This window comes from Phascolarctos cinereus, unplaced genomic scaffold, assembly GCF_003287225.1.
Source record: "Phascolarctos cinereus isolate Bilbo 61053 unplaced genomic scaffold, phaCin_HiC Scaffold_4;HRSCAF=312, whole genome shotgun sequence".
NCBI lineage: Eukaryota > Metazoa > Chordata > Mammalia > Diprotodontia > Phascolarctidae > Phascolarctos > Phascolarctos cinereus.
The window spans coordinates 182,975,625-183,000,707 of record NW_027555847.1 but is presented as its reverse complement, the minus strand read 5'-3'; the positions used below and the strand labels follow the sequence as shown (position 1 = coordinate 183,000,707).

The following is a 25,083-nucleotide window of genomic DNA, read 5'->3' as shown; positions in this document are numbered from 1 at the left end:
TAGAACACAATGGATGGGGCCAATGTTATACTCTCCCAGAGGTCAAGTCCCTAAACTCTTTTCTTCCACAAGTACTTACAAAAGTGTGCTCCTGCCCAAGCCTTCTTGGTGAAGCCAAGTTTTTCTAAACTCATTAATACTTGGTACTGTTTAGTTATCCCCAATTTTTCTTGTAAGAATCTGAATTCCAAATGGATCTTGGCATTGATTCCCTGACTCATGCTCAGAGTTTGTTGGCTGGCTTCCCTTTCAAAGTGAAGAAATGAATTTTGGTTGAGTTCCTGCTCCAATACTCTTTTGTTTATTAAATAAATATTCTAGTTTCCCAGATAAGAGACTACAAAAAAAAAAAACCCTTTGAATTCACATTGTCATCTGGACCTGGCAAAGAAATTTTGAGAGAGGACTGAGCAATGTTTTGCATTCATTGGGTTGCCAGGTATACATATGAGAAGGCATTTGTTTAATAATCAGAACTATTTCTTGTGCCATAATATAGGAGGAAGGAAATGTCCCCAAAGAACCTGGGCCTTGTTTCCCTGGTCTGTGGAAGAAAGACTCTAGGGCAGGATGAATCACTTAGCTTCTGAAAACCTCTGTATCTTTACCTGTAAAATGAGGATAAATATATTTATACAGGGTTGTTATAAGGAAAATACTTAAAATGCAATAATGTTATTATTGTTGTTATTTTTGTCCCCCCCAAAAGCCTAAATTATTTTAAATTAAGGACTTTCAGAAAGTTATGTGATATCTTTCAATGTATTAAAATATTTAATTCATATGACACAGGCAATTTAGAAATAATAACTGACAGTGGATGGAAAGATTTAAGAAGACCTCCAAAATAGCCTGAACTGAGAAATAAAAGACTTGGAATCCCTTGCTATTTCTGCCACTAAGTTGCCCATTTTAGCCTATGGCATGCTTAATGATCATGAGCTTCAGTTTCTTTCATCTCTAAAATAAATGTAACAGCATTTAGGCAAAGATGTGCAAAATAATTTGAGATATTTGGGGAAAGCTACTATCTACAATACAGGGCAATATGCAACATATATATATATATATATATATATATATATATATATATATATATATATGTATATGTCTAGTAATTTACTTCTAATGTTGAGTCTACCCCCCTAAGGGGTGATTTTAGGCTGTATTAAGAGATGGATAGTGTCCAGCACTAGGGAGATGATAGTTCCCTGTGTACACTGCTCCTTCAGGCTACTAAAATGTTATATTCAGTTCTGAGCACCATATTTTAGGAAGGATGTTGATAAGCTAGACACTGTCCAGATACAGGTTAACAGGATAATGGAGGGCCTTGAGATCATGCTTTGATGATCAACTGAAGGGTCTAGGGATATTTATTTTGGAAGAGAAAAGACTTAGGGATATGTGATCACTGTAGTAGCCTCATAAGTCATTGGACCTGTAATTTTCTTGGTACAACAAACTCCCTGGTAAGCAGAACTCCCTCTACTAATACAGCCTGATATCTTATCTCTTCTAAGAAAGTTGTCTAGAATACTGACAGTATAAGGGACTTACCCAGGATCTCATAACCAGAGTGTGTCTGAGGCAGGACCTGAATCTGTTGCGGTATGAGAGGTTTGAGAGGTTGTGACCCCTCAAAGACTGAAGTACACAACGGGTCGTCTGGAATGAATTCACAGACTCAAGCATTCTTCAGGTCAAGGTGGCAAAAAGTGTATTGTTACACTTTTCAGCAGGCAAGGATTCTTAAGGATCCTGCAACCTTAGAGAGGTACAGTTAAAGTTTGTATAGAATAAAATACAATAAAACATGTGCCAAATATGCTAACTAGGTGATGCAGGGTGGGATTAGAGAATGGTTAAGGAGTGGTCAGTTCTTAAAAGAACATGCACTTCTTGTACCTACTGCACAGGCATTTTACCCAGAGTTCACTAGGAAAAGCCCACAAGGGGGACCACATGGAGGTGTGGTTTTAGGCCTGGTACGTCACTAAGTTAACTAGAGTTCAGGGTAACTGAGAGTTGTTCAGTCTGCCACCAATCAATGTCTTGTTTGACAAGATAGATGTAGGGAGTATACATATGTCTTAAGTCTAGAATACAGTTAATGAGGAGCCCAGGATGTAGATAATGAGGTAGGGCAGTAGTATGTCTTTATGACCCAGTGCAAAGCCAGTTCAAACTAATAATTCCTTCAAGCGCTGTTTGTAACTGCACCAGGGAAAGAGATAAAGGTCTTGCTGGGGCCCACTCATGAGTAATTGCTAAGCACAGTGTCCTTGGGCTGGGGAGAAACTGTCAGGGATAGTGTTTTTGAGGCTAGGGAGAAATTGGGGTCTAAGTAAAAGCACCCAAACATAAGCACCCAAGCACCCCATCAAATCCAGTTCTTCCAAGCCTAAGGCTAACTCTCTATCTTCTATACCTCAGTGCTTTTGAAAGGATCCAGCCTTGGGCAACACTCACAGTAAGTAGGCCAGGACATGGATGGGTATCCAGTAAAGGAGACTGAGAAGGAATAGTCCAATAGGTAGGAAGAGAACCAAGAGAGAGAGCAGTGTGGTGAAAGCCTAGCAGAGAAATGGTCAGTTTACCCAAAAGCCATCTATGGTTCTCAGAACCTTATATCCCTCAGTTCCCCTTCTTTCTGCAGGAAAAGAAAGGGTATTAATTATTTTGGATTTATCTATTTATGTCAAAGAGAAGAGGGTAATAGTGCCAAAGACTAGAGGACAAGGAAGGTGAGGTTTGAGAAAAGGTCATTAGAGTTGTCAATTAAGAGGTCATTGGTAATTTTGGAGACAGCAATTTCAGTTGAATGAAGTTGGAAGCCAGATTTCAGAGACTTAAAAAAAAAGAGTTAGATGGAAAAAAAATTGGAAGCACTAATAGCTAGGTACTTCCCAGAGGAAGTGAATAGAACAAGGTCACTAAGGTGAGTGTGGTACTTTCCAGCAATAGATCCCTCTTGTTGATCAGGACCACGAGGGTAGCTTATACCAACATTTTGTGTTTAAATGATTAAATAAATGCTAGGGACTCAGAGAGTTGGCTTTTGGGTAAGCTGATCATTGCCCTCCAAGCTCCCAAGATTGTTTCCATATCTGTCACATTCTAGATTTACTTAATTCTAGACCAGTATAAGAAAGTAAATCATCCAGTTTACTCCTTTTATTTTCAAGATGAGGAAACTGATAGAAACTAAATTAATTTTTTAGTTCATTTACTGGAATCCGAGTCTCCAGCTTTCCTCTTCACCTTATCTCCCCTCTTATATGTGGTCATTCTTTGATCCCCATAATAGACCAAAAGCTAGATTCTTGTATGTTTCTGGCTCTCTCGTGCTTAGGAATTGGCATCATATGTAGAACATTATTTGTTCAGTGGCCTGCGCACTGAGTTTATGCAAACTCCATGCCTCTATGCTGCTTGCAGCTTCTGCATAAGTCATGACTCCAAACTTCATAGCATTCGCCACACAATGTTATTTCTTCCTTGGACATGCTCAAACAAGATGAATCTGCCTCATCACTGAAATCAGCAGGCGTATGGTCCAAAATATACAGCCATTGGAGATTGGCTGCAGCACACTTCAGAGATGGGCAGTTTTAGTTGTTCACCTCGGGGCATCCTAGCCAGCAGCAAATATCGGGAAGTGGCCCATTATCTTCCATTTTCTGGATTAGCATTGCCTGACCAGCTCTTGAACGTCTCTTGATGCATATTAAGCCACTGGCATCTCAGAATGTCCATGAATTGGTCCTCCTTAAATGTAGAGTATCCTCATCTAGCATTCAAGAGAAAAAAGGTCAGTCTGACCAAGTGAAGCTTCGGCTAGCATAAAACCTATCCAAAGGCTGTGAAAACAGAGGTGGAATTAGGAGCCTCTCTAATTTATAGATGGGGTTGTTGATGAGATTGTGAAGCTGCCCTTGGAGTCAGAAAGACCCGAATTCAATTCTTGCCCTTGGCCTGGCCATGGTCCTTGGCAATTCACTTAACCTCTTATTGCCTCAGGAAACTATAACTATAGGTTACCCATGCTATGCAGATTTCCATAGTGGAAGGAGTTTCCACTTTGGGAGTTCCCCATTATAATGAAAACCTATATCTAGGACATCCCCTCCACACACAAAAAAAGGACATTAAAAAGCAACTAGGATTAGTGAAACTCACCAATTTTAGTCTGCTCCTCCAGTCATACCTGCTGTCCATGTAAAAGAAACATGGGATTCGATATGTCTGAATTCTGTTTTTCTAGGGCAGCATTTCCCTCCTAAAGATACAGTTTATTTCTGACCTAGCCCCAGGGATGTGACTAAGGATAATACTAAGTCCATGCTATTCCATCAAGAATGGCTCTAGAAAGGCAATTGATCAAATAGCCATAGTTAAGTATTCTATACTAAGATTTAGTGTGCTTACTGATTTAGCATCCATGGATCTGGTATAGAATTAGATGATCTGAGGGCTGGAAATAACCAGGCAACTAGTACATCAAATTAGCAGAGACAGGGGTCAAGAGAAAGCAGACTTTCTCTAAGGGGAAAGGCTAAAGGACCTATCACAGAACATAATTAGTTCAAAGCAAAGGCATTTAGTGAAATATTATAATCAGTAAATTACCCATGGCCACCCAGTTAGTAAATTGTCTAAGGTGGGATTTGAACTATGACTTCTCTGATTTAAAATCTAGCCTATCAGCTTCCTCTCTACAGGATTGCTCCCCAACCATATCCATCTGCTTGTTACCTAAACAAAAGATTAATTCCCTTACCACCACCAAAAAGAACAAAGACACCTCCCCATTAGAGCAGGAATTCCTAACCTGAAATCCACTGATAGATTTCCAGGGGTCTGTGAAATTGGCTGAGGGAAAATCACATCTTTATTTTTAACTATCCTCCAACTGAAATTTGGTATTTCCTTCAATTATGATTTTTTTAAAAAAAATATTCTGAGAAGTTTATAAGTTTTACCAGACTTCCAAAAGATCCATGACAAAAACCACTAAGAACCCCTGCCCAAATGGAATTTTCTCACATGACCCTATATGCTTCTTTAGTCAGTCAAATAACAAGTATTAAGCCCTCATCCTATGCCAGGCACTGTTAAGCATTGGGGTTACCAAAAAAGGTGAAGAGAAGGTCTTCTATTCTGGGGGGGGGGAGAATTGTATATACAAAATTTTTGAAGGGTAAATAGGAGGTAATCTCAGAGGGAAGGGACCTTGTTCCTCACAAACTGAAAATGAGCATCTTCAGCCCCAGTTATATTATTTTTTCCATATTTTTTTAAAGAAATCTGTCCTTCAACTGTCTTTTTTACAGAGGAAAAAGTCATCATCTGAAGCAAGAAAATAGGTCAAGGAATAAATTATGCACAGACTTGATCTACTTTACATAGTGAGAGGAACTGTTCAGACCTTTCATTTGTTTTCCTGAGCTGTAGCCGCAAACATTCCTGAAAGTGGCTGATCAGTATGGGCAGCTTTCCAACACTGAGAAACAATGGAAGTGGTGCTCCCTAGCAACAAGAGCCACATGACCCATTTGTTGGGTAGCTAGGACCCCCCTCAGTCTGGTTTCCTTCCACTCTAAGAGTTGTCGTATAATCGAGGAATGACATGCCTTTTCCAAAAGAATGGATTGATTTTCATTGGCTGCCACCAGCCAGAGATTCTTAACCTTTTTTTATGTCATGGTCCCCTTCTCAGAAGAATGTTCTTAAATGCATAAAATAAAATACATAGGATTCCAAAGAAAACCAATTATACTGAAATAGTTGTTTTTAGAAAATGTTTAAACTAGTTCATGGAGCCCCTTTCAAGAATTCCAGCACCAAGCCCCCAAGGTTCTATAGTTCTAAGTCACTAGAATCATCTACATATGAAGTAAACTGATGGAGGTCAGAACAGACAGCTTAAGAAGAACACAGAATAGAATTAATAGACTCTGAGTAGAGGTTGAAGCATTCTCATTGGTAAAGTGCATGAGCTTTTTGTGAAATATGTTTGGCTGCTCTGAGACTTTGTTGTTATTGTTATTATTTATTTCTCGGCTCTTGGATGTGCTCTCTGTGTGATAGCTGAATAACCAAATTCTATAGTGATGTGAAACTTCATTGAAAGACCATCAGCTCTCTTCTCATCCTGTTAGGCAAGACCACATTTAAGTCTCCCAAGTCAGGAATACCTTTTCTTTGTCAAAGAAGCTCAGAGAAAATCCCATATCCTCCCTTGTTAATTCGTTCCATTGTTTCAGTAGCTTTCAATGTCAAATCATCCTGGCTTTCAAAATTTTATAAATTACACACATGCCCTTCTTATTCTGTCTTCATTAGATATGAAGGATAGCTGACCATCATACTTGCACAAAGCCTTCACTTCCTTAAAGAGTTGGAAGAGTCCCCTCAGTCTTTTCCCTTTAGGAAAAAAAGTCCCCGTTTTTCTAAACTCTATTTAAAATTCCTCTTTTCAAAATTCCTCTTTTCAAAGGCTTAAGCTATATTTGTGACTCACCTCTGAACTCTTACTATTTTGACCACATCCATTTTTTTAAGTATGGAGTCCAAATATGGCCTCAGGTCAATAGAAAGAATCAGACCAGCATTATCACTTTTTAAAGGAATCTTCTTCTCTAGCATCCCTTTTATTCTCTTTCCTTCATAAAGTCCCCAGTGTTTCAGCAAATTTGTTTAAAATAGCAAGCCATTATGCACACCGTTTTGACTTCCCTAAAGATGAGATTTACACAACATCTTCACATCCTCTCCATAAAATAACCAGAGGGTCACAATCTACTGGCAAGGCTCTGATATCAACCAAGAGAAACTCTCAAATACCTGCTCAGCACCTTCTTAATGAACAAGACTCAGAGTTAGTTACAGGAAGCGATGCCAAGAAGCAGGGCTGGAGTACCTTCAGGTGGCAGAAGGCAGTTTTAAATCCTTGAAGGGCACAAGACAAACATCTAAAACCAAGCATCGACTACAGTACTAGCTCATTCACTAACTGCTTTAATTGAACATAGCAGATATAGCAATTTATGTATATAAAGATTTTGCCAGGCATTATCTCATTTGGTGCTCACCACAGCTGGGTGAGGTAGGTCATCCAACTGTTATTAGCCCCACTTTATAGATGAGAAAGCTGAAGTTAAATTACTTTAGCTTGTAAGTGGCAGAGGCTCTACCCCCAACCCACATAAGTCCTCTGCTCTTCCCACTATACCACACTACCCCCTTTATCTTACATTTCTTTTTTGTGACCCATAGTTCCTAGCATACATTTGTCATTATAATAGGTGCCCAATTAATACTTGTTAATTAAATGTATTTTTAAAAATTTGTTCAGTAGCTATGCTTAGTGCTGAGTCATTTATTTGGCTGATAAAGATAACTAGTTTTTGGTTTGGGGTTTTTTTTGTTTTGGGGGCTTTTTTTTGCACACCTCATTTCCATGGCTCAAGGCTACCAGCCTCTTTGTCAGAAAGAGTTACCTTTGATTGACCTGTTTCAGAACAACAATGGCAGAGAGTTGGGACAGTTGCTAACAGTGAAGTCCCTGAGTAGAGTGAAAAAAGGATATCTCTATTGCCTATACTTCTCCTACGCGATGGGAGACACATGGTACAGTGGAAAGATCAGTGGCTCTGTACTTCAAAGACCTGAGTTCAAATCCCACCCCTGCTATGATATGTGTGACCTTGGGCAAGTTACATCTCTGGGCCTCATTTATAAAGTAAGGGAAGGGGTCAAACAAGAGTGCCTCTGAGGTCTTCCATCAGCTCTAGGCTATCATTCTATGAATCTCAGCAAACTCCAGACAAGAGGGGGAGGTGGTAACAGTCATTTCAGGATATGTTAAGGCTTAGCAATATTCAGTTCAGTCTGATTCAGTGGGCACTTAGGAAGTACCTACTCTGTATCAATCACTGTGCTACATGTTAGACACATGAGAATAAAAATGACAGCTTCTCTGCCCAAGGAGCTTATGTTCTGAAAGGGAAGATATGACAAACCCATAAATAAGTATGTTATATAGTAGAATGTGATGAGGGGTCATAGGCTCACAGACTTCAACATCCGGCTGTCCTCCTCTGGACTTTTCCTTTGTGTCCCTTGCACCAGGTACCTTCCCACTCCTTTCCCCACCCTCCTGCCCCCTACTTTTCAGATTCCCTTCATGTGTCGTCTTTTCTCATTAGCTTGTAAGCGCCTTGAGGTCGGAGACTGACTTTTACCTTTCTTTGTATCCCCAGAGCATAACACAGTGTCTGTGGCCTACGTAGTAAGCACTTAAAAATGTTTACAGACTGACAATATAAAGAAACTTAAAAGGCAAAGAACAAATTCAGGCAAAGTATTTATAGAAAATATGAGGAAGGGAGAAATCAATTTTAGTTGGAGGAAATATGAAAGTTTCATGGAGGGTATGAGTCTGAGCTGGGCCTTGAAAGAAGAGAAAGGTTTCAATAGGTGATGACATACAGGGAATGTGTAGGTGAGAGAGGGCAAGTTAAAACTGACTGATCTGTTTGGCTAGAATATGAGGTATGAATAGAATGAATAAGGCTGCAGTGCCAGGTTGGAATCAAGTTTAAAAAGCTTTAAATGTCAGGCTTATATTTGCACCCTAGGATATTAGAGTGGAAGGACACTTAGAGAAAACATAGTCATAGGATCATAGGTCATGAACACTGGACAGGCCCTTAGAGGCCATCTGATCCAATCCCCTCCCTCTCTTTCTACACATGAAGAAATTAGAGTTCAGAGAAGGGAAAGGTGTTGCCCATATTCTCTAGTAAACTATTCAATTGTTCACAACATTTTCTCCTAAAACAGTTTTACATAGTAGCCAGGTTCCCAGGTCAGCACACAAAAACGCATGAGTATGAAAACCAGGTCCTGATTTCAAGAAACCAAAATGTACTTTGAACAAAAAAATATCCTTTTTTCAGACCATACATTCCAATTTGGGGGTTGGAAAAATGCAGTCAGTGTGTCCATAAGGTAGCTGATCCTGAGCCCTTTGGTCTCTACTAAGCCAGGTAAGATCAGGGTGGATCCTATGGTAGTAGTGGGGAGAGAGGAGGAAGGGGAACACTGCTTCAAACTCAGGAGCTAGGACTGGATGCTGGTTGAAGATTCTGGTCTCAGTGTGATGCTAAGGGCTCACCACATAGATGGGCTCCAAGTACCAGGAATCTGAGCACCCAGCATGTTCAAGGGCTGACAGCAAGACAGGGCTTCATAAATTTTGGAATGCCTTATTCAAGGGCTGACATTTTTATTGTAGTATTTGTATACAGTAATATGTCTGTGTGTATGTATATATATATGTAAACATATGTGTATATACATTTCTCCCTTTCATAAAATTGGGGAGAGGGGCAGCTAGGTGGAGCAGTGGATAGAGCACTGGCCCTGGAGTCAGGAGGACCTGAGTTCAAATCCAGTCTCAGACACATAACACTTACTAGCGTTGTGACTGTGGGCAAGTCACTTAACCCCAACTGCCTCATACTAAAAAAAAAAAAACATAAAATTAGGGAGAGAGAGAGGATAGGATAAGGTAAGGAAGAGAGAAAACTTCTGTATTCATTTCAACCAGTTCTTGCAAGACAGAATGTTAAATCTGGAAGGGATCTTATCTTTTCCTTCAAAATTCATTTAATGAGCATTTTTAAACTCTTACTGTGTTCTGGGCACTGTGCTAGATGCCGGTGATTCAAATACACAAATTAAATACTCCCTGCCCTCAAAGAACTTTCAGTCTGCTAATCGGAAAGAAAATATACATAAAAAGCTAAATACAAAAGAATTTGGTGGGAGGAAGGCATTGGAAATCTAGATATAGGTCTTGCATAGGAGTTGACATACGTTCCTTATAAGGAAGCTAGAGATTCAAGGAGATGGAGATGAGGAGAAAGTATATTCTTTACATAGTGAACAGTTCATGCAAAGGCAGAGAGAAAGAAGATAGAATTCTCTGAATATCTACAGTATCTGTGGGGAACATCTACAAAGCCAGTTTGAAACACTGAGTGTGTGAAGGAGAGTAATGTACAATAAGCCTTGAAAAGAGAAACTAAAGTGAGGATGTGAAGGGCTTTAAAAGCCAAACAAAGGATTTTACATTTGATCCTAGAGGCGAGAGAGAGAGAGTCATTGGAGCTTCTCCAACAGGAAAGTGGAATGGTCAGAAACTGCTTTAAGAGGATCACTTTGAGAGTTGTGTGAAGGGAGAGAGCGGAGAGGATGAGTGTACAGTAATGAATTAGGAGGCTATTTCACTCACTCAGGAAGGTGGGGATCAAGTACCGGACTCATACGTAAGTAGAAAGGAGGAAAAAAATTTTCAAGAAGAAAGGAGAAGAATACATGAGATGTTATGGAGGGGGAATCAACAAGGCATGGCAGTGATTGGACATAAGGAATAAGGAAGAGATAGGAGTCAAGGATGGCTTCAAGTTTGCAAACCTACGTTACTCCTAGAAGACTAGTGGTGCCCTCAATAGAAGCAGGGAAATCAGAAGTGTAGAGAAAAACATTTGACAGAAAAAGATAAAGAGTTCTGTTATGGACATGTTGAGTTTGAAATACCCAGGTCCCCTGATTCCAAACTCTGCACTCAATAGGAGTTAGTGATGTGGGACTGGAATTCAGGAGAGAAATATGAAGATATAGGGGAACTCTGCATAGCAATGATAATTGAACACATGGGAGTTTCTTTCCCTACCATCTTATGCTCCCACTCCTTATTTCCTGTCTTAGGAAGAGAAATGCAGACAAAGAAGAAAAGAGGACCCAGGAAAGAGCCCTTGGATTACATCTCCACATAGTGGGTGGGACATGGATGATGACCCAAAGGCGTCTTAAATAAATTAGTTTCCAGGCCAGGAGGAGCCACTGACGTTTTCTGAGCAAGGAAGTGACATAGTTAGATTCCCTCTACTGCTCCCATATACAATCTGACCCTCAGGTGGGATCTATGCAAAGGACGGGTTGTCTGGTATCCGTGGTACAGGGAAAATCTTTTCCCATCCTGGGAATAGAGAAGAATAGGCAGTGAGTAATCTCAGTGAACACGAAAGCGGAGCATTCAGAACTCCATAATCTGGTATGTTAGCTGGAAAAGGCCAGAGGCAGAATATAGTGTGGAAAATGGAAGCAAGATCAAAACCAGAGATTTCATAAGATCTGAGAGGAGCTTAGAGAGTGGCAGCATTTTGGTTATCAGACTAGAAAGATTCGATACCAGGGGACAAATGAGAGGTTGAACTGGAAAAGGGAACTGTATACTGTCTTACTCAAAACCTCATGGCCTTCTGCACATTAAAAGCCTGGTCGTGGGTCAGCTAAGCCCCATTTGCCCAAACCTCTATGAGTCAGGCAGTTATTGGAGCTGAAGGCTCATTCTCACCTAGGGAAAAGGTACCTAAAAGGATCCAAACTGCGGTCCGAGAAAGCATAAGTAAAAGGCCAGGCCAGATAGAATGTCCTGAGAGAGCCAAGATCCACGAGAGTTAAGACCAAATCGGAAGCAAAAAGCCTCCAGGAGCATTCAGTGACATGCCTCTTTGTTTGATGCAATCTGCCTCCCCACAACCATTGCGGCAATGGCCTGTGTTCTCCGCCTGCTCCCTGCTCCAACGTCTTGGCATGCTCACTCTATACTTCCTTATGACTCCACCATACCATTGAAGCCGTGGGCTCAGTGAGTGGCTAAGGCAGGTGCATTTGGAAGACGGATTTAGCCACTATATGAAAGATGGATTGGAAAAGATTGAAGTCGGGAAGATCAGTTGAGAAGCTATCATATTTGGATCAGTGATTTAGTTCTGGAAAGGATCTGAAAGGCCACCTGATCCAACACTCATTTTGCAGATGAGGAAACTGAGGCCCAGAAGGGGTAAAGTAACTTGACCAAGGTTACATGGTCATTAAGTGACAGAAATGAAATTTGAACACAGGCCCTCCAAATCCAGGACTCTTCCCACTATGCCACATGTCTCTAGTCTTAACTAGGATAATGGCAATCTCAGTGGAAAGGAGAGAATGAAAACGAGAGATATTTCAGAAAAAGAACTGTGAGGAGATTGTGGACAATAGCACTCAAGGATCACAAGTCAAGCATTTTATTAACCTCGGACATGCAAGCATGAAGCCTATCAGTACCTTACTACCTACAAGTACAAGCAGTGGCTTTGGCACAGAGTGGGATGTATACTTAGGTTGAGAGCCCAGAAATCTAGGTCTCTGTCTTTACATCTGATGGCTGTTGTTGGGCAGATTTACAGGGACCAAGTGGGAGGGAGACCATAGGGATAGTCAATAGTCCAGTGATGTGGGGACGGGGACACAACACACACACACACACACACACCACACACACACACACACACACACACACCCTTTATTGACCACAAAGGCACTGTGATTAGGAAACTTTGCAAAACTGATTACGATCAGGAGACCCTTGAATACCTTACACATCTGATTTAGATGAAGCTGGCTAAACCAGTTATAATTAGGAGAGTCTTGCAAACTTTGCCTAAATGAAGTTGGCTTACACCACTATTGAGCATATAAAAACTTCCCAGTAAGGTCAATCATTGATCAAACATGGAGTCACTTCTGTCAACTAGAACTAGTAGTTAGGTCATTTATTTCAAATAGGTGCAACTAGGTGGTGCGATAAACAGAACTGGGCCAGGAATCAGGAAGACCTGGGTTCAAATCTAACCTCAGACAATTCCTAGTTGTGTAACTCTTGGCAAGTCATTTAATTTCTGTTTGCCACCGTTTCCTCATCTGTACAATGGTGATAATGATAGCACCTATATCCCAAGGTGCTTGTGAGGAAAAAGGAGATAATAATTACAAAGCACAATGCCTGACACATAGTGAGCTCCATAAAAAATGTTAGTTATTCTCATTATTAGCAATAAACCAATCCTCACAAAAATCAACAAGTTTTTGAATGTTGAGGAAGAGGAAAGATTCTTGTATGTACTACTATTATAAGAGTATAAGCAGGAGATAATCTCAAAGGAAAAGAACTAAGATTAAGGAAGACTGGGGCAGGTTTATTATAGAAGGTGAGACTATCTGAGATGTAAAGGATGACCGGGAATCCAAGAGTTAGCAATGGGGAGAGAATTACAGGCATGGAGGCGGGCCAACAAAAAATGCCTAAAGCTGAAAGATGGAGAGTCTACAATCATAGAATCTAGAAGAGGAATATACATTAGAAAAAATAAAGTCCAACCCCCTCATTTTACATATAAAACTGAGAGCCAGAAATGTTAAATCATTTGCTCAAGGTCATACAGGTAATAGGTGGAAGAGCTAGGATTTGAACTCAGATCCTGTGACTCTGAGTTCAGTCCTCTTTGTTTGCTTTGTGGTGAGGCAATTGGGGTTAAGTGACTTGCCCAGGGTCACACAGCTAGTTAAGTGTCAAGTGTCTGAGTCTGGATTTGAACTTGGGTCCTTCTGACTCCAAGGCCAGAGCTCTACCCACCGCTGCCACCTAGCTGCCCCTTCAGTCTTCTTTTTACTACTAATAAACAACATAGAATTGATGTCTTACTAGGGTTAGATTGTTTCTTGCTTCTATGCAGTTCAACAAGTATCTGTTGAGCTTTTGAAAAGCAAGTATTTCTTGGGCATCTGGATTTTATAGGAACCTTTACAAGAGATTACCCTAGTAAATACAATAATGATAACCTAGCAAATACAACTGTGGTTCCTGTGAAATAGCCATGTAGCCTTTCTTTCCAGAGTAATCTCAAAAGTTTAAGCTGTGTCTATATGGGCACTAGGTGCCACAGTGGACAGAGCCTTGGAATCAGGAAGACTCATCTTCCTGAGCTCAAATCTGTCCTTAGACACTTACTAGATGTATGACCCTAGGCAAGTCACTTAACCCTGCCTGCCTTCGTTTCCTCATCTGTAAAATGAGCTGGAGAAGGAAATGGCAAATCAATCTAGTATCTTTGCCAGCAAAACCCCAAATAGGTCACAAAGAGGCAGACACAACTGAACAATACATTCTTCTTGGAACGTCAGAAGGGGTCACGAAGAATCAAATGTGCCTGAACAATGATGAAAACGACAACATAAAAGTCCAAAACAATTGGGTGAAAATGAAAGCTGTAATCAATGTGTTGTTCACCCACACATTGCCAGTCATTCTAATGGATGGTCAGACTGAATTAACTTGAATCAATCAGGGTTTTAGCACCACTGAGGCACAGTTTCTTCCAGGCCATAAGAAAAAAAAAAGTAATGTGTTCACTGGCCCTTCTCAAAGTTATTACAGTCAAAGTAGCAGTGTGAGCAATAAATGACTTGACCAGGCTCCTAAAAAGTACAGGGCCAGCTTAGGTGGTTTATTTTCAATCAGCATTAAATCGAGTCAGTGGGCAAAGGGAGAGAGGTCTGGCCTCGGAGTCAGGAATACCTGAGCTCATCTTATTCCTGCTATTTAATAACTCTGTGACCATAGGTAAGTATCTAAACCTCTCAGAGTTTCTTTAACTTAGGAAACTCTCTAAAATGAGAAGTTCCAGATGAGTTGAAAACCTGGCACCATAGAATTCCTCACACCCATGGAGTCATAGGTTGGAACCAAAAATAAAATAATAATTACTACTTATGAGCCTCCTGAGTTTGTCTAAGTTTTGTTTAATTTCCTTCAGGACTAAGGGCTGTACTAATCGGTTTTCCATCTTACACTCTATAAACCGGAGAGTAGCAAGGGGAATACTCAGGTTACAGCATGGCAACATTGTTCAACTGGACCAATTAAAGGAACAAAAGAAAACTGCAGCCTTCCCAGATGTAACCTCAATGAGCCCGTCTTTTAAGTCAGTGATAGGCATTCTGTCACAGTGCCCATTCACTCCTTATTTATTTCATATCAGTCTGACTGTTGATCTCTGTTAATATATATGGAATTAAGGCAATTGTTTTCTTGATGGAAGGAGAAATTGCTCAGTGCATTCATTATATGAACACTCACTTCCCATCTCCTGATTGGCTTGCTGACAACATGTGATTAAGACTTAAATTCACAAGCTGCACAGAGACAATATGGTGTAATAAGATGGAAAAAGAGCTGGACATATAGCCAAGAGAGCCCTGGGTTCAAATCTCATCTCCTGTATTAACTAACTGGGTGTCCATGGTCAAGTTGCTTAATTTCTATGAGCCTCAGTTTACTCATCTCTGAAACAGGGAGAGAATGGAAACGAGATATTTCAGAAAAAGAACTGTGAGGAGATTGTGGACAATAGCACTCAAGGATCACAAGTCAAGTATTTCATTAATCTCAGACATGCAAGCGTGAAGCCTGTCAGTACCTTACTACCTACCTAACCTACTTAGTAACCTACATTCCAGGCTTATTGGGAACAGCTAGGTGGTACAATGGATTAAGCACTAAACCTGGAAGTCAGGGAGACCTGAGTTCAAATCCTGCCTTAGTTACTTATTACCTGTATGACTCCAGGCAAGTTACTTAACCTCAATCTGCCTCAGTTGTCTCATTTGTAAAATGGGGATAATAATAGCACCTACCTCCCAGGATTGTTGTGAGGATAAGATGAGATATTTGTAAAGTGTTTTGTAACAAAAACCCTCTAGAAATGCTAGCTATTATTATTATTGCAAAATGTAATAATTATTGTAAAGTACTTTGCAAGCCTTGAAAATATAATATAAACTATTTGGTTAAGATGACCCCGTGCAGAAATTCTTAACTTTTTTGTGTCACGGATTCTTCTTGCTGTCCAGTGAAGCCTATAAACCCCTTTTGAGAATAATATTCTTAAGCCAGAAAGTAAAATACATAGAATTAAGGAAATCAAATTAAAATAAAGATGTCACTTTTTTTCCCATTGAGGTTCATAGGCCCCCTGAAATCAATCCATCTTTTTGTGGATCCCAGGTTAAGAACCCCTACTGAGAGGGGAAAGCTAGGTAGCATAGTAGATAGAGCTCCAGCCTTGGAGTCAGGAGGACCTGAGTTCAAATCCGACCTGAGACACTTGAAACTTACTAGCTGTGTGACCCTGGGGAAGTCACTTAACCCCAATTGCCTCACCAAAAGAGAGAGTGAGAGAGAGAGAGAGTGAGAGAGAGAGAGAGAGAGAGAGTGAGAGAGTGAGAGAGAGAGAGAGAGAGAGAGAGAGAGAGAGAGAGAGAGAGAGAGAGAGAGAGAGAGAAACCGCTACTGGGTAAAGAAGAATTTATAGGGCCATAGATTTACACCTGAAAGGGAACCTTGCAGGTTGCCTAATTCAACCTCTTACTGAAACAGAAGCCAACAATATAGCCTTTTATCTACAGTTTCTCTCCCCTAAATGGACCGAAGAATGGTCCAATGTTTGCCTCTCTTAAACCAGTATTTTGCAACATATACAACTGGATTGCAGGGCCATAGATTTGGAAGGGACAGTCATGTGGTCCAACCCCCGTCCCTGTCTTACAGGTGAGAAACCGAGGTTCATAGAGATTAAACACAGCCTCACACACACAATGTATCAGAGCAAGGATTTAACCTAGGTCCTCTGAATCCAAACATTGTCTCACCCACAGAAAGTACCTTTTCTTTTTTCTCTACAGAATCAGTGCGTCATAAAATAGAAAATCTATTATAAATAGGATCTTATTACTTTTGGCAGGGAAGGGAATGAATAAGGTGGTATAGTGAATATAGTTCTGGATCCCATAGGAAGACACAGGATTGAATCCTATCTCTTACGCTTACTGCCTATGTGACCATGGTCATTTTTTAATCTGTCGCATGGGAATGCCTGTACAAGGTATTTACCAGGCTCCATTGGGATAACAGGGCAGCTAGGTAGCATAATGGATAGAGAGGGTCCTGGGCCTGAAGTCAAGAAGACTCATCTTCCTGAGTTTAAATCCTGCCACAGACACTTGCTAGCTGTGTAACCTCGGACAAGTCACTTAACCCTATTGGCCTCAGTTTCCTCATTTGTAAAATGACCTGGAGAAGGAAATGGCAAACTACTCCAGAATCTTTGCCAAGAAAGCACCAAGTGAAGTCACAAAGAGTCAGACACAACTGACCAACAACAATGGAATAATGGGATATTGAACAGAAAGTGTTTTGCTAATCTTAGTTCATTATGTAAATGTCAGCTGTTATGATTTCTGGTGTATGGAACTGACACCAATTCTCTCTTCTCCCCATCTTTCCAAATACAGGAGCTAACGCCTCAGCCCCAGACCAACTGAGTTTAGCATTAGCCTGGAACAGAGTAGACATCGCTCGAAGCCAGATCTTTATTTACGGGCAACAGTGGCCGGTATAGTATATACATCGTCATCTCATGGAAATGCCCCTGATGTGGGCTTCAGGACTAATTTAAGCAGCCTCTGGAGGGGCTCAAGAAAACACTGGGCTCTGATTTGAGAACTTGGATTCTTGGTGGCAGGGGAATCTGTCAGTAGTTGATTTGGCTGGCAGAGGCACCCTTCTTGGTCTTTAGGGAAAGATCCCCATCTAGTGGAAACACAATTGAACCTGAGCAAAACTCTTTTTCTTGTGCCAATTAATACCTGTGCCAGCCAGTTTTCAGTTTTCTGTTTTAAAAAAAAAATCCCATTAGTGAAAACGAAGATCTGAAAGGAATTAATCACTTGTCTTTGTTCGAGGGTAAGAGTGAGAAAGAGGTTGGCAATTTCTGGGCCCCAGGCACCCTTGTCCTACTTTATGCCTGGGTCACACAGAGGAGACTCAGAACACACACCGACATGGCAACTGCCATCTGGCACTTTGCAGCACAGCACACGGTCTTCTGTGTCTCCCAAAAGAACAGCATGAAAGGAAGCTGAGCTTTATATAACTGTTCTTGGGCTGTGTCCCTGATTGTAAGGGGGAGGGAGCATTGGAAAATTGGGCAATGGGTGTGCCCATTGCAGCCTGGGTCGGGGGGAGTGAGGAGGAAAGGGAATGGGGAGCAGACAGGTGACATGAAACAAGTCCTGTGCCTAGAAGCACCTTTAACACTGACCATTTCCAGGTCTTTTTTTTTTTTTTAACTCTCACTTTATCAGAAAGGCTGTGCTTGGGTTAATGCCAACACCTGTCTGTCCTTATCAGTCAAATTAAGTGAATGACACTGTTACTTGAGAATGCAAAAGAATTTATCAGAAAACTTGAGCACTGGGAGGCTGGGGAGGGAAACGAGTGAAATAAATTGTTTCTAAAAATAATGGGTTATTTTTTGTTTTACTAGATATGCCACAGTCTGCCTCACCCTCTTCCACCAGGGCCAACTAGTAGTCACTTAGATTTAGTTTGCTAAAACTAATATACTTCTGGGCTATTATTAGGCACTATCTTAACTCCTAAAAGATGGTGAGATAGATTGGATAGAGGACTAGCCTTGGAATCAGGAAGGCCTGAGTTGAGTTCCTTCATATGATGCATATTTACTGTGACCATGGACAAGTCACTTAACCTTTTAGACTTCCCAGGGGAATTTCATTAGATTATAAGGGAAGCATAGTGGTACAACAGAAAGAGCAATAAATTTCAGTCATAGAACCCAAGTTCAAACTTCAGCTTTGCCATTCTCTGCCTTTATGACCTTAGCCAAGTTTCTGGCCTCAGTTTCCTCATCAGTAAAATGATAGTCTCTAAATTTATTGTCCTAAAAGTTATAGCAAAATTGCTAATCTGCTGCTGCTGAGTTTCCACATCAGGAGTTCCCCACAGCTGTGAAATCACAAGTCTAGACAAAAATAAAAAGGAGCCCTAGTTGAAGTGAAAGGATGTATTAAAAATGTAAGTACTCCCTTTGAAGTTCAGAAGAATGGAGGGATAATAGAAAGAGAAGCCCCTCTAACTCTTCTGCCTCTCTCAGCACATGGCTCACCTAGCTACCATCTTATGATAGCCACTTACCCAGATGACGCAAGCCCAGGAACAAGGCAGCAAAAAAGATGTGTGGGGGGGAGGGGGACAAACTGCCATATTCATAGATTTTTCAGGAGGTTATAAGATTATCAAGTTACAGCCAGAAGAGTCCTTAGAGGCCACTGAGTCCAACCCCCTCGTTTTACAGTTGAGGAAACTGAGGCAAAAGAGGTTAAGTGACTTTTCCAAGGTAACACAGCTAGTAAGTGTCTGAGTCAGGATTTGGACATGTCTTTCTGACTCCAGGTCCAGCACTCTGGTCATTAAGCCATCAATCAGACATTACTTTTTTAGGTGGATTAAGTGGCTTCCAAAGAGCTGGCCAACTTATGCCAGTACTGGGTCAGTTATCACTTTCCAGGTCAGAAGTCATCTAATCCAGTGATCTGGTTCTCAGGTGGGGTCCCTGGAGCAAGCAATGCTGGATGCCCTAGTGCTGGACAGAGTGGATTTTGTGAAATTGCTCATAGAGAATGGAGTAAGCATGCATCGTTTTCTCACCATCTCCAGACTAGAGGAATTGTACAATACGGTAGGGCCAAGCTAAGGCAAATTTTTTCTCTTAAGTTTCTTGTTTTGCCTCTTCTACATTTCTGTGTTGGCAAGATGCATGGCCCTTTTCATTCACCCTCTCCACTTTCAATCTTTCGTTTCCTTTCCTCACCCACTATAAATATAACCTGGCCATATAACAGCAATGACAACAATAACAAAACTAGCTAACTTTTAAAGAGTTTTGTGTACTAAGAGACTTGTTCACAAAAACTCTGCAAGGTAAGTGGCATGAGTATTATTATACCCGTTTTACAGATGAGGAATCAAAGACTCAGAGAGCTTGAATGACTTCTTCTAGGTTACACAGTGGGTGTTGCAACTAGGATTTGAACACTTCTAATCCCAGTGTTCTTCCTACTAGGCCACTGAACTGAACTAAGAAGGCTCTCACACAAGACAACACAACTTCTGGGTGTTATAGTATAGTTGATCCCAACTCTATCATGTACAAATTTGAAATAGGTTGAAATCAGAATGTTAACGGAGAATTTTCTGCTATTGAAAGTGTAAAACTAGACTAAGGCTTTTGGGGCTTCCTGTATAATGCTTTAAAATTTGTAAATCACTTTTACACATATTGATCCTCACAACCCAATGAGGTAGGAGTTATTATTAGCCCCATTTTACAGGTGGGGAAATGAAGGCAAACAGAGCTGAAGGAAGCTTAAGTAGCTTAGCCAGGGTCAAATAGCTATTAAGTGTTTGAAGCAGGATTTGAACTGAGTTATTCTTGACTCCAAAGTCTGCTTTCTTGTCTATTTGCAAGTAGGGGGGACAACTTTATAACTAGAATATAGTTTATCTTCTTTAAAAATTGAACTGGCATCAATTGGGATACTAATAATTCCTCAGGCAGTTGGAATTTTATAGCAATTGGACATATGCTATTCCATTTAAGTTATAGAACAAACCCTAGGAGGTAAAAATAGAGTAGACTTAATGACTTTCCTAAGGTCATTGAGCTAATTAGTGGCAGAATCAAGACATGAACCCCAGTCTTCAGCAGCACGGTACTTTGAAATGAGTACTAGGTTTGAATTCAGAGGAATGGGGTCCAAATCTCAACTATGGTCCTATGATATGATATATGTGGGGCTTTAGCTGAATTATTTAATCTCTTTGGCTTTTAGTTTCTTTGCCATTCTTTGTATTTCTAAAGCTTATCCATGATATATAGCAGGTGCTTAGTAAACTCTTGTTGTCTTGACTTGTAAGATCAGTGGGTTGGACTTGATCACCTCTGGAATCCTTTCCGCCTCAAAATCTATCCTTCTGTGACTCCCATCCCACTGTTATTCCCTCTCAACTCCACCCTGCCTCTCCATCTTGCCTTCCTGATGAGTACCATTGCCAGATAAAAACTAGCTGATTCTTTTTGTCATTTTCAGAGACATGGACCATCCAATACTTTGTACCACTTGGTCAGGGATGTCAAAAAGGTAAGATACCTCTCGACAGCAGGTCGGAGGCTCTGCTTCGTGTCATTAGAAATGGATGAACTCTGTTTTGCATGGGCTGCCAAGTCAGAATGTACTCATATCTGTCCCCTAACACTCATCCCTCACTGCATTTCAGATTGTAATTTGTGGCCATGTTGACTGACTCCTCTGCCTACATTGCAGCAGTGACCAAGCTTCTCTCTAGATGGTTTTAGATGCTTTTCTGGATATAATGCTTTGGCTAATGAAATTGTAGGCTGTTTCATGTCATGTGGATTTATGCTGTTATCGGTATTCTTCCATATAGCCTTTACTCTTTGGGGTGCTAGTTTCCATGTTGTTGGTCTATTCATATTATTTATCTTGGTTTGCTGAGCCCTAACTCATTACTGTAGTTTCATTTCTGCTACATTAAATGTAATGTGTTGTACACACATCTAGAAAGATCTAGGAAAAGTAGGTGGTGGAAAAGTAATAATGCTTTAAAATATTCACCTTTCTGTAGGATTTTAAGGTTTAAGGAGTGCTTTTAATACCCTGTGATCTAGATAAGATAAGCATTATTATCCTTATTTTGTACATAAGGAAACAGAAGTTAAATGACTTACCCACAGTCATTTGCTGGGAAATATCTGAGCATGAGACTTAAGCCTCCTGACTTTCCAATATGCCACACTTGCAACTCAGAATCATAAAATTTTAAAGTTGAAAGATACTCATGCAGCCATCTAGTTCAACCACTACCTGGAAAAGAATATATATTACAATACCCAACTAGTCGTCTGGTCCCTCTTGAATCATTATAGCAGTTAGCATTTTTCAAAACATTTTCACAGTTTAGCCTTGCCTTGTGTGATTGGTAGCAAACTATTATTGTCCCCACCTTACAAAGAAGAAACTAAGGAAGTAAGAGTCAGAGTGACACGGCCAACCCTACCAAGTCATAGGGTCATAGATATAGCATTGGAAGAGACGCTAGAGATCATTTGGTATAGTCCAACCCACCTTATTTTGTGGATGAAGAAACTGAGGTTCAGAGACGTTGTGACTTGTCCAAAGTCATATAAATAGCAAAGAGCAGAGAAAGAATTCAAACCCAGGTCCTCTGATTGCCAAGCCAGTGCTCTTTCATTTAGTGACAGAAGGACTCCTGTGTCTTAATCTAGTGCTTTTTCTACCACATCATTAATACAGTAGATGGGGTTCTGAACCCTTGCCATTATTCCGGGTAAGTGCTACTCTAATTCCAAAAGGCCTGATAGAAAAACACAACCTACATGGCACACTTTAATTAGCAGCACTACCATGTCTTAAAGAAAACTACCCTGAAAGCCACGTGGGATTTGCTGGAGAGCAGGCTGATGGTGAGGTCTGAAGTGCAATTCAGCGTGCTCACCTTATAAAATGGATTTGGTTGAAATGCAGAACAGACCTTAGGGACTCCTATATGTGGTTTCATTTTTGAGTGTGCAGGAAGTCTGTAGTAAAAGGCAGCTTCTTTCTTGTTCATCTTTTGCTCTCGAAGAGGACCAATGACACCAGAAGGGTGATGTCTTGACTTGCAAGTGAACTGGATTTTAAGTGAGGCAGGGCTGTGCAAAGTCACCAGCCTCACTCTCTCCTCCAGAGTCATTGGAGTCCAGTGGCAGGACATAGCTGTGGCATAGCGGATAGAAAGCTGGCCTCATAGCCCCAGAGACTCAGATCCCAGCCCTATCTCCGACATACTGGGCTGTGACCCTGGGCAAGTCACCTAACTTGTTGATATTCTGGGTAGCTCCCTAATACTAAGTTGCAGGGGAAATGCCAACCTGCACTGGTAGAGGAAGTTTCCCTATACCATCCATGAGTTAGTTCCATTTACCAATGACATCACTTCTCTGCTCCTTGCAGAAAGTCGTAGGCCCTGATAGGGACCATTGGTACATACCTTGGCCTTGTACCAAGGCAGAATCTCAATGAGAGTATTTTGATTGAAGCCTATATATTCATGGAGTCCCCAGTACTGAGAATCTATACTAGTTGCCCTGAGGAGCCTCCCTTCTTTATTCCAATCAAACTGAGAGATTTTCTAGAGTTTTCTTTTTTTTTTCCTATTAAAATGTAAGCTCTTTAAGAGTAGGAATTTCTTTTGAATTTTTATCCCATAGTACATAGTAGGTGCTTAATAAATGTTTATTGATTGACTGATTGAGTGAAAGGTCTAGCCTTTGTCCCCCAGATAAAAGAAATGAGGGGTCTTGTGACACCCCAAAAGAGTGGCATTTTAGTGAGACTGGCCCCTAGGGTGACAACCCTGAGAAAGCTCTCTTTCCCTTGATCCTTTGCTTTACTCTAGGGCCATCTTTAAATAAGAGACAAACCTAAAAACTAATCTAGGTTTATTAGAACTAAGCAGGGAGAGGATTACAAGGCCAGCTTTTACAGTATGGCTCTCAAGGACCTCAAGCAAACGCTTAACCTCTCTGGGCATCAGCATACTCACCTGTAGAATTTGAAGGATTGATTCTAAGGTCCCTTCCAGCTCTAAATCCATAACCTTTGCCAAGATCATTGCACGTCACATATGTGCTAAAACCCACAGGAAAGGGCTATCCTTGAGCTATTCCAAGATGATAATGAAGCCTTTGGCGCCATCACCTTACTTCTGATATATGTCACCCTAAGAAATGAGAGAACAAAACCCAGAAATTTCTAAAACAATACCCTCGTTATTGCCCTGTACCCTCAGTCATCATGAGTCAAGGCCATGGTGGCCTAAATGATTCCAATGAAGTTATATCAGTAATCACTTTATCCCCCTTTCCCATGCCCTACCCCTTAGTAGAGCTTAGCATTGTGCCATCCGTACTGCCCCTGTCCTATATCTGATTGCTGTATTTTGCTTTTCTTGGGCATCGCTGATAACCTCAGAGTGATTTTCACAATTGGTCCTCCTAGACTAAGGACTACAGAAACTCTTCAAAAAACTCTATTGCAAAACTCTGGCTTATCAATTAAGTTTCTTTTTTTGGGTCGATAAATGATTCCTTCATGTATTGTCTTCACTTCAACTGGAATACAAAGAGTGAGAAATATTTCCTTTTTATGGATGATCTGCTGATTTTATATGAACCTCAAAGACTATAGAGTTGGGCAGAGGTTAGGAGGTGCTATGTGTTTGTTTAGGGATCTGGTAGAGTACATTCCAAAGGAATGAACTGAAATTGGGGGGAGAACAGTTGTTTATTCCTTTAGAAATGTTGCTGGTATACAGATCTCCCTTTCCTCCTTCTTCCCACTCTTTTTGAATTGTAAATCCTTAATATTCTTTCTTACTTCTTCCCAACCAATTCCCTTAACCTAGGGGTTCCTGAACTTTTTTTGGTCCTCAGACCCAGTGGTTTTTCATATACCTTCCCACACCAATTCAGTATGAAAGGAAATAAATTCTAGAGTTTACCATGCATATACACGTAAGAATACAATTATTTTATGTAAAATAAATTTTGTTTATATAAAATAAATTTTAAATTTTATTTTTCATTAATTATATAATTTCAGTAGGACAATATGATTAGTTACCAAATATTCCTCTTGGCAAGCATTTACTGTCCCCTGCTGGTGTGCATATCCCAAATTGGGAGCCCAAGTACTTTAAGCCATCCAGCAAGAATTAAAAGTTATCCACCCTTAAAGTATAAAATACACCAAAGGCAGTCCATTATCTATGCTTTTCTGGGTCTGGTATCTGCTGGTCTTGTAGCATTCAGGAGCATAAAGCCAACCAGGGTTTAAATTTCTCCTTTTCTGGTAAGATAATCTATCCTAAGAATGATGGTAACTTCCTATGGGGTATTCACTCAGGATGTGAGTGTAACATTGACCTCAGAGCTGGCTTGAGGCCACATTTTTTGGTGTTGTGATCTCATGTGGAACTGGAGGAGTACTCTCCCACACTTAAAATTACTCATGTCTCACACATTTCTCCCTTCCTTCCCTAGGAAGGAGGTTGATCTGAAAGAATTTAGTTCCTAAGCTAGAGAGTTTAGTGATCACTTTCCATGTGCATTCCACATCCATAACCAGTATAACTCGAAAAAATTTGGAAGGCTCTACTGCCTCAGAAAATCTACCCAGTGT

At 40.6% G+C, this 25,083-nt stretch overlaps 1 protein-coding gene and 1 long non-coding RNA gene across 2 annotated transcripts in view; one reads left to right on the top strand and one right to left on the bottom strand.

Annotated features, from left to right (window-relative positions):
• TRPM3 (transient receptor potential cation channel subfamily M member 3) overlaps positions 1 to 25,083 on the top strand; it is a 373,306-nt gene that overhangs the window by 209,274 nt on the left and 138,949 nt on the right. Inside the window, 3 exon segments of the mRNA XM_078152814.1 lie at positions 17,251 to 17,351; positions 19,365 to 19,499; positions 20,911 to 20,961. Coding sequence (XP_078008940.1) covers positions 17,251 to 17,351; positions 19,365 to 19,499; positions 20,911 to 20,961 — 287 coding nt within the window.
• LOC144456842 (uncharacterized) lies at positions 443 to 23,620 on the bottom strand. Its single transcript, XR_013486010.1, has 4 exons — positions 23,447 to 23,620; positions 21,570 to 21,705; positions 1,561 to 3,793; positions 443 to 608 (listed from the first exon to the last, which is right to left on the bottom strand). It is a non-coding gene; the product is annotated as an uncharacterized LOC144456842 (long non-coding RNA).